The 12,834-nt window shown below is 36.6% G+C and overlaps 1 protein-coding gene across 2 annotated transcripts in view; it reads right to left on the bottom strand.

Annotated features, from left to right (window-relative positions):
- The window catches only part of LOC138332303 (tetratricopeptide repeat protein 28-like), an 83,653-nt gene that overhangs the window by 38,450 nt on the left and 32,369 nt on the right, over positions 1–12,834 (bottom strand). Inside the window, exon 1 of one of the 2 annotated variants that reach the window (XM_069280343.1) lies at positions 9,570–10,773. The exons of the other annotated variant lie outside the window; for it this stretch is intronic. Within the exon in view, the coding sequence (XP_069136444.1) occupies positions 9,570–9,635 (66 nt within the window). The 5' untranslated portion in view covers positions 9,636–10,773. Of the gene's footprint in view, positions 1–9,569; positions 10,774–12,834 lie in introns of those variants that run through there. 2 annotated transcript variants of the gene reach the window in all.

The raw sequence follows: 12,834 nt of genomic DNA, 5'->3' as shown, positions 1-12,834 counted from the left end.
TCAACATTTAAGAAAATTTGCTGTAACTGACATTTCAACACCAATTAGTTCTAAATTTCTTGCTGATGATTTTTCTGTTAGGAAACTGACAGAAAATGAAATCCATAAGGCCAACGGAATAGTTAAATGTGTTTCTTATGAGGAGCAAATGGAATAATGACCGTGTTTATTTGATAGGGGTAGAACTTGATGGGGGCCATGTGTTGTTAACCTCGTCAATGTGGTGTTTGTTACACTAAATATCATGTTAGATGTGCATTCAAAAATAGTTCATGCAAACACGGAATATCACTAATAAATAACACTACGGAACCTATTCCTCCACTCCCTCCTCGGAGATGGAGAATGCTCAACAAACTATTGGGAATGTAAGGGAACACATGTGATGTAGATTTTGGATGTTTAACTTTCATTTTTAACATTCCACAAAGACATATATACAAAGATGTATATTATTTCATAGATGTTAACACCATAACAGAACAAGACATCTTAGAACAAAACATAAACTCTAAACTTATTCTATGATACCAGACAACTAGGCCAAAAAACTAAGATCCAAAAAATGGACACTCTCGGAGACTCAATCTCACAAAACCTTTGGTTAGGTTGGATTAGTGTAACGTCCTATTAACAGCCAGGGTCATGTAAGGATGTGCCATGTTTGTTGGTGGAGGAAAGCCGGAGTACCCGGAGAAAAACCATCGACCAGCGGTCTGTACCTGGCAACTGCTCCACATGGGATTCAAACTCTCAACCCAGCAGTGGAGGGCTTGTGGTAAGATGTCGAGAAATCTCAACCTCTCGGCCACCGCGGCCTCAACAAAACCAGAGTCCAATAGAGGACCAATTAACAGAGGCCAAGAATGTATGATCACACAAAAAACTTATATATCAGACAAAACAAGTCTGCATGCTTATGGAGTTATGAAAGTCTTCAGACTCATTGAAATATTTATAATAGATGGTGTGCGGTTCCAGAAACCAGATCAGACTCTTTAAGGTACATCAACCAAAAGGAGGCCATCACAAGTACCTATCTATAAGGAACCATACTACATACAGAATACCAGCTGACAGCTACATAGAACAAAGGTTTAGGACAGATTACTACAGACCAGAAGATCTCTTTATCCTCCAACACCCAAACAGAGAGAAACCATTCACAAACAGAAACCTTTAGGAAAACATACACTTATATCCATAGAAACCTATACTCTACCCAAATCTGCTGGAAAAAGAGAACCCTAGATAAATCTAGATCTTGTATATGATTACAAATACAAACATTGAATAGCTGGGAATGCAATGTTATATATGGACAGACGTTTACTCTCTCTGGTAGGCTAATCTTCTCTAAATATCCAATCAAATCTTTTAAATCCCACTCAGGTCAACTAAGAAAACAAACAAACAAACAAGACCGCCTGAGTAAATAATTGCTTCAATCCAAATAGCACCCAAGGAAGCCATCTTGTCTCTGGCCAAATCCTGCCGTCTTTACATTTTTCATTGACAAAGTCAAATTCAGCTGATATGGTACCGGCTATATCAGCCATTAATTGAGCGTTAATGTCCAGTAATAACAATTTGAAACCAATAAATCTAGGTCATTTCAATGCTTGATTTAATCTGGTATAAACATTAATCGAAATGCTGTTTGGTTCTCTAGATTTGACACAAAGGTACCGATGGTATAAGCTTTAAAATGTAGACATTGATTACATTTTAAATTGACATTAAAAGTCTGTTAGAGGTGAATATCATTAACTCAGGAAAGAGTGTAAAAAAAAACTCAGGATATATGCCATGTGATCAAATAACGGTAACCTTATCAATCAAAAGATTTTCAATTTGGCAAAATTGAAACGAGTAAATACCGGAAAAAATATTGTCAAAGAATATAGATTTTAGTCTACAAGATTAATGAAACATATAAATAGCCAGAAAAATCAGATATAGAATGATATATCTATATATAATGTGTACAGCGTTCTGCTACCAGGAACTCAATGTCTTGTCATCTTGACCTGTTGATAATATTCCTATACAGTACAGTGCAATTATTGCCAGAACAAGCTAAGATTTTCCTTCAAAGTGAGCGTACATGAACGAGACAACTTTTGATGACACACTTGTAATGATACAATTTAACATGCGTCTACAGTTGAGTTAGTACCACGTATAGCATTGCGTTTGTGTATATCAATGAGAATGTATGACAGAACAAGAATCTTATGATATCTACACATAAATCTGAAATAAGATAGATAATCATGCATATTACTATCATCAGAATCTGGGCCATAGCAGTCAACAAATACAACATGACAAATGATACAGTTAATTCTGTAATTCACACGTAAGTGTACTTTCTAAATATTGATGGCGGTATTTTTTGGTATTTCTGGGCCGTGGTACCAGCTAGTTAAGTGAGGGACACTTGGTTGTTTTGTACTACAAGTATTGACACAGCTCCATTGAGAACAATTTCAATAATCTACCGAGGCCGTCGCTCGCAGTTAGCAGCTGTTAGTCTTAAAGAGTTACAACAGTAACTTGTTTCATTTGATCTATGTTATGTATTCAAATAAATTTGTCAAAGCCCAGCTGGTTTTAATTTTTAAAATGAAAGAGAGTGAAATTTTTAAAGATATAAAATAGGTGCTGCTATTGTTAGTAAAGAAATCGTAAGGCAACGTAATCCCATCCACAAGCCTCAAGGTTTAACGGTTTATAGTTGTGTAATACTTAATACACTGATCCCTGTATAAACTATGCTTTTGTGACTTTAAATGGATCAGCCGAAGATATTCCATTCATATGATTTACATAAGCTGCTCTACCCTTTGTTACACTTGGCATATTCCATCAACAAGCACAAGGATAGTCCATTAAATGAAAATAGAAATGTTCAATTATATTTTCAACATTGGTAAATCCTTGTTGTAAGGAGACTAAAAATTTATTGAAAAAATTACGTGGATTTAAAAACCACACCTCAATGTACTGAAACACCTAGAGCATATTGGGTAACGTTTAAAATTTACTCATAAGACAATTAAAGTGGCATTGTTAGGCAGCTAATATATAAGGTTTTAAACAAATTCTTTATGTTATTAACTGACTTAGATCAATCCATGTTATGTGATGCCAGAACACAGTGACATTTAGTGAGATGATGTAACATTGAATGTTAAAGCTTGTTACCATGACCTATTGGCTAAAGATTTACCAGAAATAATTCAATAAGCAAACTGCAAATTTATTACAGGCATTTCAAGATACATATGTTTTCTTTAATAAAAATTTAAACAAAGATGAGTAACAACAATTACACAATGAATGTCACGATTGTCCTGGACTCGACGTCCTGTACACGACCTACAAACACATACCTACAGGGCAATGGCTGTTGGGTAATAAAGCAATGATTATAAAATGTTTTACGATCTTCGTAAAAAACACACACTAAACTTACATGTATGGACTAACTATGATGACAGTGGGGGCCATTCATTATCTCTGACAGGTCGGAAGGTAATATAATACCAGGAATTCCGGAATATAGGTACACAATGACCTTTGACCTCAGCTGGACATCGGTCTTGAAATGACCGAATTGGACAAGCTAGAGTCGTTAATCATTCTGATGGACGTAAGATATTAATTGGTAGGAAACAATTAGGTGTGTAGGTGTCTGAGACATGCCCCTTCACAGGTGAGCTGTCCGACGTCCTTATAGCGATGTCCTATTGTTACCTGGCCGATATTAATCACAACTGCACATGAAAAGAATTTGTTCATGTTTCCATCGTTTTCTGACACAACTAATGACCATAAGTGGACAATGGTCAATTAACAACTGTGGTCTATCGTAACCTGTATGTTTGGTAAGGTACAGGTGCAACATCTAGGTGTAAAATAAAGGTGCAACACAGGTAAATATTCACACCTGGATACCTGTCAGGTAGGGATCCTCAATATCTACTGACATCAAATATTGGTGAAATATCAAAATTAACAAGACATTATCTTCTTCTTGGATGATTTTAGGTTCAATGATTTCTCACATATTTTGGATGCACATACTTGTCACATAAATATTACTTTTTGAAGCTACCTGTCTGAATTCTGCCCAGATAATTTCTTGTAAACACCGGGCAGACTACATAAATAGGCTAATTTACTCCTAAAGCTTTTGACATTACTTTCACAAATAAGTTTATAACTCCATGCTTCAGTAACGCCGTAATAACAATGTACCAATGATAGTTTGTAGAGCTGACATCTACTGCGTACAAAGTTATTACACCAAGCATTCTTTTTAACAAAAAAATGAAAAGAACATACAAACCTGACAAAATATCAATTTTCTATCCCTTGGAGATTATTCCAAACAGGTGCAATACCTGGTACATATATATCAGGGGCTATTTATGGCAATTAATTTTTAATCAAGTCAGAATTGCTCTTCTGTACTACAGCTTTAGAATTGGCGTGTATAGTAACATTTAGTTACGATTTTCTCGTGAATATTCATCTCCATGTCCCCGGATATATATCATTCTCACGCCTGGTCCAACACAAGGTGACTCGTCGATTAATTCAACAAAGCCTTCGTAAATACCCGAGTTTCAATCTTTAGTACAATTAGTCTACCATTTCAACAATGTCAATTTTATTTCTGTCAAGAGTGATATCGAACCTGATAAAATATATCCCTTAAGACAAGTTGATATAGAAATAATTGATGTATTTTTTTTGTCTGCCATATAGCATTACAAAGCACTAGACAACCTATTCAGGATATACCGTGGCATCACATTACCATTTTGGCAGTGAAAATGTTTCTTAATTATTAACGATGATAGATATTGATTATACATTAAACTACGACAACTGTTGACAAGAGAATCTATTCATGTTGTATACACTACGCCAAGAAAAGTGCAGAAAAAATGCGGCCAATGTATGGCTTCTCGTATGACATATTAATTGGTTCACTTATCAATAGTATTAAATTGAGCACCAGATTCGGTCATCTGATACAGAAGTGATCTGTGTAAATATTGGGCTGTTTCTGTAAATAAGGGGTCTACGTGTTCTCACATTGATTCTATAGAGCATGATAAAACAAACATTTACTCAGCTTCCATGATTATCTGTTGGTTCTATTGTCTTCATGCACAGCCAGTGAAACTTTGTCTCAGTGTATAGTAGCTGGTGGCCATGTGAACAAATATTGGAATTCTGTCACAGTGACTCAGTCTTCAACAGTTTACTTGAGACCCTCTTTAAAGATTTTGTTTTATGGTTCTAAGCAAATATATTATGTGTATTGGGATAACCGAAAGTTTTTTCATGGTTTCGCCTGCTTTGAATTTGTCAACTGCAAGACAATGAATTAAGCGGCATGCAGGATCTAGCAATGGTTGGGAACACCATCAATATATGTGCATCCTTAAACACTAATAAAAATCTTCATTAGCACCAGGGACTTTACTCTCTTTACATGTAAACCTTGTCTTTCATCCTCTTTAAAAATAACTAGCTTAATCTCACCTTCCCTACCCTGGGAGATTGACCCTTACCCTGAGAGGTTGACCTTTACCCTGGGAGATGGACCTAATCCCTGCTAACTAATGATGCAGCCTTTGTGCCATTTACTTGCTCTTTATTCACAGCTCAGCATATAATGATCAAGGATCAGACCAAGGTGTCCTCTTTCTATAGACACCAAGGACAGGCCTATTAAAGGAGACTCAATGGTCTTAATGCAAAAAGATATCTTTTCAATATTACTCTTCTAAATAGGAAATATTACTCTTCTAAATATATATGAAATACATTTGACCAGAGGCACTTTCTTACCTCTTAACAAACATTTCAAACTCAATACCAGAAGAGATGAAGGGCTAGTGGTACAATGTCTGACACACAAACCACTATGCCACATGGTCCTTTACAGTTTAACTGTCTGAGTCTTCACTATTAATGACTGGTGTATTGCTTCCTCTATGTCGACCCTATTATATGTATAACTTAAACTGAATTGTACAGTGTGTTGACATTATACACAAAATTAAAGTATCAAGATAACTACAATGTTGTATTTGTAGCGAAGAAAACACAGGGAACAATGACAGTATATACAGTAAGTAAAGACTGGGTGGTCAATGTGTGGACACCTAGAGTAAGGAGGGAATCAAATCCCCATTCAGCAAGGTTATTTTGGGACATTTAATGGGCTCCAATCAATATGCAAATGAGATGTTATTTATATTCAAGAAAGGAAATTAATACATTTCACAGACCAGTCGAATGCACCATTAAGTGGAACAATGGACTTGTTATTGTCCAGAAAATAAAAACTTGCAACAAGGCGTCACCGTTATTCGAGACAATAGGTTTTAGTTATGAATCACAGAGAGATCTGACTGATCTTCAGAAATAGCACTGACCTAAAGTGTCGAACCCAAAATCACCTTAACGAGCTTATCAACACCTTTAAACACCAGTACAAAGATGGCCCTATCTGCATTAATTTCTCCACAATGAGGCTGTCATTAATGGAGACAAAGGAGTAATCGAGGGCTTAATAGTATGGGCACAAAATAAAGGAGACTTAACTCTGAATTAACAAAGATACTTCATTGGTTGTAACAGTATGCTTAACTATCAATCAAAGCAGATTAAATATATTTCATCTATAACAAAGAACAGACTTACGATGAAAATCTGAAATCTTAATGATCCAGTCTTTGTAACAGACAGGTTACCATAGCGATCCATGTTCAGGACCAGGATTACATTTTAAACACTGACAAATGGACATTAATATCTAATACAAAGGCCTAATAATGAAAAGGAAACTCATTGTGTTTAAGCTTTTAGTATTTTCAATTAACGTTAATTTCTTGATTTTCAATAAAACCCCTATTATAACTGCTCAGATAACTCAACCTCAGATGAATTGATGTTGAAAACAAAATGGGAGATACTCTAAATGATCTGTCTGGAAGGTGAAGGTCATTTCACATTCCAATTCCAAAATGTTTTCACTTGATATCAGGTACCTGATAATAAGTTATCAAGTCCTTCATTTCAATACATGTACATATTTGTAAAATGTTTCATCTGACATTAAAGTGAGCAGATTAGATGACAACCCTGTCTTAGTCTCTGATGAGTAATAATCTATAGCATGGTACACAATGATATCCTTTGTTTATGATAAGAGGATGGATTATTATAATAAATTTACTTTGTTTACATTTTTCTTAGGTCGAGTCCGAGTTATGACATCAGACACAAAGACATTTTAAAGACATTATCGCGTTTTAATGGTTTACGACCTTATATGGAGCTATATAAGATATTATGTAAACTTTGGGTCAATTAATGCCGTGAAATATCAACGAGGACATTCAATAACTGTGGTGAGTTTGGATAAGTAATCCTTTTGTCTATGTTACGAGGGGCCCTCTAATACCCGACACTTGTCTATGATACGAGGGGCTTACAAATACGCCATCACTCGTCTCGGTCTTACTCGGGGTATTTACTATGTAGATAAATGGTATCAGGTTTCAGACGTACATCCTCATATGTCTACCTGCCTAATGGAATGTAAGGAGGTATCATATACGGGTAATATATGATCTATCTATTCCTATACAACAAACTCGCATAACCTCACAGTACATAGAGGCTATCACTTCTCACTTTCAGGTTTAATTGACAAACAATTATCACACCTTTTATAACTGTAAGTAAGTTTTTACTCCATGATAAATAACTGCCATGGATATTTACAGGTTTTTACTCTGTGAAATATTAACTTTGAAGGATCATTCAGTCAACCTTCTACACTGTAATTCTTTATTTTAATGATCTTTCATTTACTGAAATATAAGGTTCCTCGAACACATGTGTGTAGATTTTCATAGATATGGAACATATCAAATTATTTAGTACCGAAATATCATGCAACACATGTAAAAAGGTTAATTAAAAACCCAATCCATTTTTAAAATGGAGCGAAAACCTAAATAGTTATCAAGTACACTTAATAAAAAGTCGTAATGCCATAAACATTTGGTTGTATCACCCGAAGTGTCCTGAAAGTGGTTCTGGTAGGCTGTACTAATGACTAATTACTAACAGAGGACTATAGATTTAAACCCCCTCCTAATTATTGTCAGTACCCACATGTACAGGGTAGAGCCTGGTTACATATATAGACCAGAGCGATTATGTAACAGCGATACTAGAACGGGTGAAATATAACCATCGCTCATATTAATAATGTCCCTGTCGAATCTGGCTCAGTTTTGTTGGATTGTTTGGTGACAAAGCGGTGAATTAGGTTGTTATTGATACTAAGGTATCTTGTCCAATCTATGACATTCATTATCTATATAGACAAGTGTGACACAAAACGAATCAAGCTGTCAATGCTATATGTCTCATCTGAAATAAAAAAAAAACCTCCAACTTTTAATATCCTTATCACGATTTTGATCTTTCTATCGGTACATATTGCATGAAACAAGCTTCAGTTATTAATTCCTATTTCCATGTCACTCTGCACATTTCCTGATCTAAATCTTCCACCAGCTGTATCCCAGTACTCCAGCTGTCTACTATTCCCTTAAACCTCTGATGCTCCATAACTTCCTATCATGTTCCTGACTCCTATATATGTCGCCCCTAACCTCGATTGTCACCCTGACCCCTAAAGTTTTCTGTTCTCTACAGTATTCCTAACTCCAATATTTCCAAACTGTTTTCCTATCATGTTCCTGACTCCTATATATGTCGCCCCTAACCTCGATTGTCACCCTGACCCCTAAAGTTTTCTGTTCTTTCCAAACCGTTTTCCTATGATGTTCCTGACTCCTATATATGTCGCCCTAACCTCGATTGTCACCTGACCCTAAAGTTTTCTGTTCTTTCCAAACGTTTTCTATGATGTTCCTGACTCCTATATATGTCCGCCCCTAATTTGTCACCTGACCCCTAAAGTTTCTGTTCTTTCCAAACCGTTTTCCTATGATGTTCCTGACTCCTATATATGTCGCCCCTAACCTCGATTGTCACCACCCCTAAAGTTTTCTGTTCTTTCCAAACCGTTTTCCTATCATGTGCCTAACCCCTGTGTTGCCTACCCTCCTATGAATCGCTGATTATATCCCTTACCCTAAAAGTGTCCCTACCCTTATACGTATAATGTTGCTAATTAACCCCTTATGAGTCCTTTACCCCTATAGCCCGTCCCTGTATTCTCCACAGTATCTATCACCCTAAAAGTGTCCCTACCCTTATACTTATAATGTTGCTAATTAACCCCTTATGAGTCCTTTACCCCTATAGCCCGTCCCTGTATTCTCCACAGTATCTATCACCCTAAAAGTGTCCCTACCCTTATACTTATAATGTTGCTAATTCTCCACAGTATCTATCACCCCAAAAGTGTCCCTCAGGTTCCCTATGATGTCTCTAAGTTACGGACAAATATTCTACTTTAACCCTTAACCTTTATTGATGTTTTCATGCACTCTTACCTTCTTTGAAAAGAAGCCTCCTCGTTTCTTCTTGTCTTTGGGCTCGCGATAAGACCATTTCATCATATTTCAACTTAAAACTTTCTATTCCAGCGTTTCCTTTAGAACGTAATATAAAGACACTAATTGGGAGAACTGTCTCCCAAATCCCTCCAATATATCCCAGGATAGATCTGGCATTATATTCCTCACCACTACCAGGCATTCAACACATAATTTTCATTTTTGTTTTTTTGAGATATTTAGTTTTATATTCCATTGTATTGGGAAGCACCACTTCATCAGTGAAAACGTCTATACTCCACACACATAGCTGTAACACACTGAGAAATCTGTTTTCACATGTTAACGGTGTCAGGGAACATAGATACTACTGGTCCAGGTGTGAAACATCATAGTGCTTGGTCAGGTAAGTAATAGATGTTTATCCTCAAAAGACACTGTTACACAGGTACGAAACACATAAGTATTACCAGGTAGCAGGACTGTCCACTACAGTCTGACTGAGGCTGCCCTAACCACGGACTGTCATACCTGTGTAGATGTAATTAATTAGCGTAGAAGTAGCCAGGTAAATATAAACACTCCATACCTGTACACATGGTTAGAACACCTGAGACACTAGCGCTGAGAGAACCGACCTGTCTGCTCTCTATCCTTCTATTGATTAATTGACTGATTTCTTTAACCCAAGATAAAACCGCTGACCTCTGACCCTGCTGACTTGTCGGCTGTGTTACCTGTATGTTACCTGCCAGGTAGAACTAATCCCTCGCGGTAATCTGGCCGTTTGGAGCAGCGACCCTAGGTGTACAGGTAAAGTATCGGTGGTATCGGAGTGTGTCGCGGAGAACATCAATGGGACGGAGTGCACACCACTTCACAGGAACAGCAGATAATGGGGGGGAACAGATACATATCACCAAGTCACTCAGAGAAAACAATTTCTGGCTGACACGCGATCCCAATTTTTTTGAAATGTTATAATCACAGGGCAGCTTTAATCAGTTGTCTTTCTGTTCCTGTAGTGAGTGCACCCCCACAGAAGACCCTGCTCTCAGGCTGTATGGCACCAGGGCCCAGAGTGTACCCCAGGAGACGGAGCTACAGGCACCAGGGCTGACTGTCGCTGTATCTACTGCAGTAAGACTTCAGTAGCAACAGCTATAGAGCAGTAAGAGAAAGCTCACTAATTGGTTAATTGTACCTGTGTCTACAGGTAACACATATATCATTAGGCTGTCTATATATCCGGTGTTTTAAGTTTTTAACTCCATGTTATAAATCTTTTTTTCTTTTCTCTTAATAGACAAAACTTCCAACATCTATTTTTGTATATATTGGTACCTGTATATCTTAATACACCTTGTAATCTTATCCTCAGCAGCCTCAGCGATTCTCATTGTCACCGTCCAGATAAACGTATTGTTTTTGTTAACATTAGACAATAGAAATGTCACATCTACCGTTAAAACATGTACACACAAGAATATACACCAAGCCTTACAATCACACCTTTGTTTATTTTTTACATGTTTTTTTTCTCTAATCAGTCTCCGATCTTTTATTGTCTCAAACACAGACGGATTTGTCCCAATTTGTCCCACTTTACACTCGTTGAGAAAACAATAGGTCCTTAACAGGCCCATACATCACCAGTAAACATCTCTACTCTCCAATCAGCCCTCTCTGGAGAGCTCCGATTGTCTCCCACTTCAAATGAACACTCATTGAGGGCCACTTCACAGATGGTTTGTACCTGAGTGTGAAGACAGGGTAGATCTGGCCTAATTCCACGGTGATATATAATACCATTCCTACCCTTCCATTACAGGGCATCTGATCGGCCTCACCCCCAGACATCAGATCCCATCGCCCCTACCTCTCCAAATAAACCCTCTCCTATGGAAAACACTGTCAAACAATCATACTGTGTTACACCTCCAGGTACAAATAATCCATTTATTTATAAATTGATTTTTACTTTATTCTCCATTTCCTCTAAGCACCTTTTTATAAAGATTTCATATTTTCTTTCGCACTTCTTAAGTCTATTATTCGCTACCTAAACACACATCTAGGTGTTTTCATCAGCCGTCACCTGTTTCAATATACCTGTAATAGTCGTAAATATCGATAGACGGTTAATTTACAGGGTAGCTGTAAACACCTTTGGTACCGTGTATGGAAGACAAGGTGAAACAGACAACAGGTGCAAAGAGTCCCCAGATCCTTCGGAGATCTGCGATATTAGTACACAGTTCGACATGTTTAACTAGACTGATCCAACATTGTTAGAAATCAATATAGTTTCAGGTGTAAAAAAGTCTTCAGCACACAGGTATATAACTTCTCCTTATTTCAAATTCAATTTCTTTTACTTCTTTACATAGTGTGCATAATAAGGTCCTATTAATCAAATTAAGGCATGAGAGACAAAATTAACTGCATTATTTATACAATGTCATGTGCAATAAAATGCAATTTATTATATAACACTTTGTCAAAGAAATTGTATCATTTTTATTGTTGTTTTTTTTTTTTACAAAACAGAAATAGAAATATAGAAATAAGGAATATCTCAAGACACAATAGGTACCATACAAAAGGTATTGTACAAATATCATATTGTATTATGCATATATATCCCAATAGGTCCATACAGGTATTTTAAAGAGAATTGTGCAGGTATCTAACAGGTATCACTACGTTAGGAATCCAACCGATCCAAATGTTGGTCTTTCCCAAAATATCATGTTTGAAGTTTGGTCAGTTCTGGACATGACACTATAACCATAAGGTACAAAACATAGATCCTAACCATTTGTCACAGGAAACTAACGTTTCCGACCCCTGACCTTGATGATATATAGGTTCCTTCATGTAAAATAAGGGCTTATGGACTCTTTAACTCTGCTAATATCTTATGAATAGATCCTAAAATCTCCGACAAAGTCTATAACCATCATAAATGTCATGCTTAATCAGCATAAGAAAAATCCTAAAAAAAACTTTTATCTGAATTTGATTACTTGAGCGAAGCCAGAATGTTAAGATCTGATGGTAAAGGCTGATACTCAGAGCAGGACCTGGGTAGGCTTATGTAAATTGTTTAATTTCAGATAGAAATGTTTGTAAGTGTAGACAGTTCAGGGTCAAATCAGGACCAGTTATAATCAAACCTGCAGCTGTGATTCGAAACACAATTACAGCTATAAGTTGTGTTGGTTAATATTCTCAGGTAATACATGTAGAAAAATCTCTT

The sequence above is a fragment of the Argopecten irradians genome, chromosome 9 (assembly GCF_041381155.1).
Source record: "Argopecten irradians isolate NY chromosome 9, Ai_NY, whole genome shotgun sequence".
Classification (NCBI taxonomy): domain Eukaryota; kingdom Metazoa; phylum Mollusca; class Bivalvia; order Pectinida; family Pectinidae; genus Argopecten; species Argopecten irradians.
The sequence above is the reverse complement of the archived record's forward strand: the minus strand, read 5'-3'. Positions and strand labels throughout refer to the sequence as shown.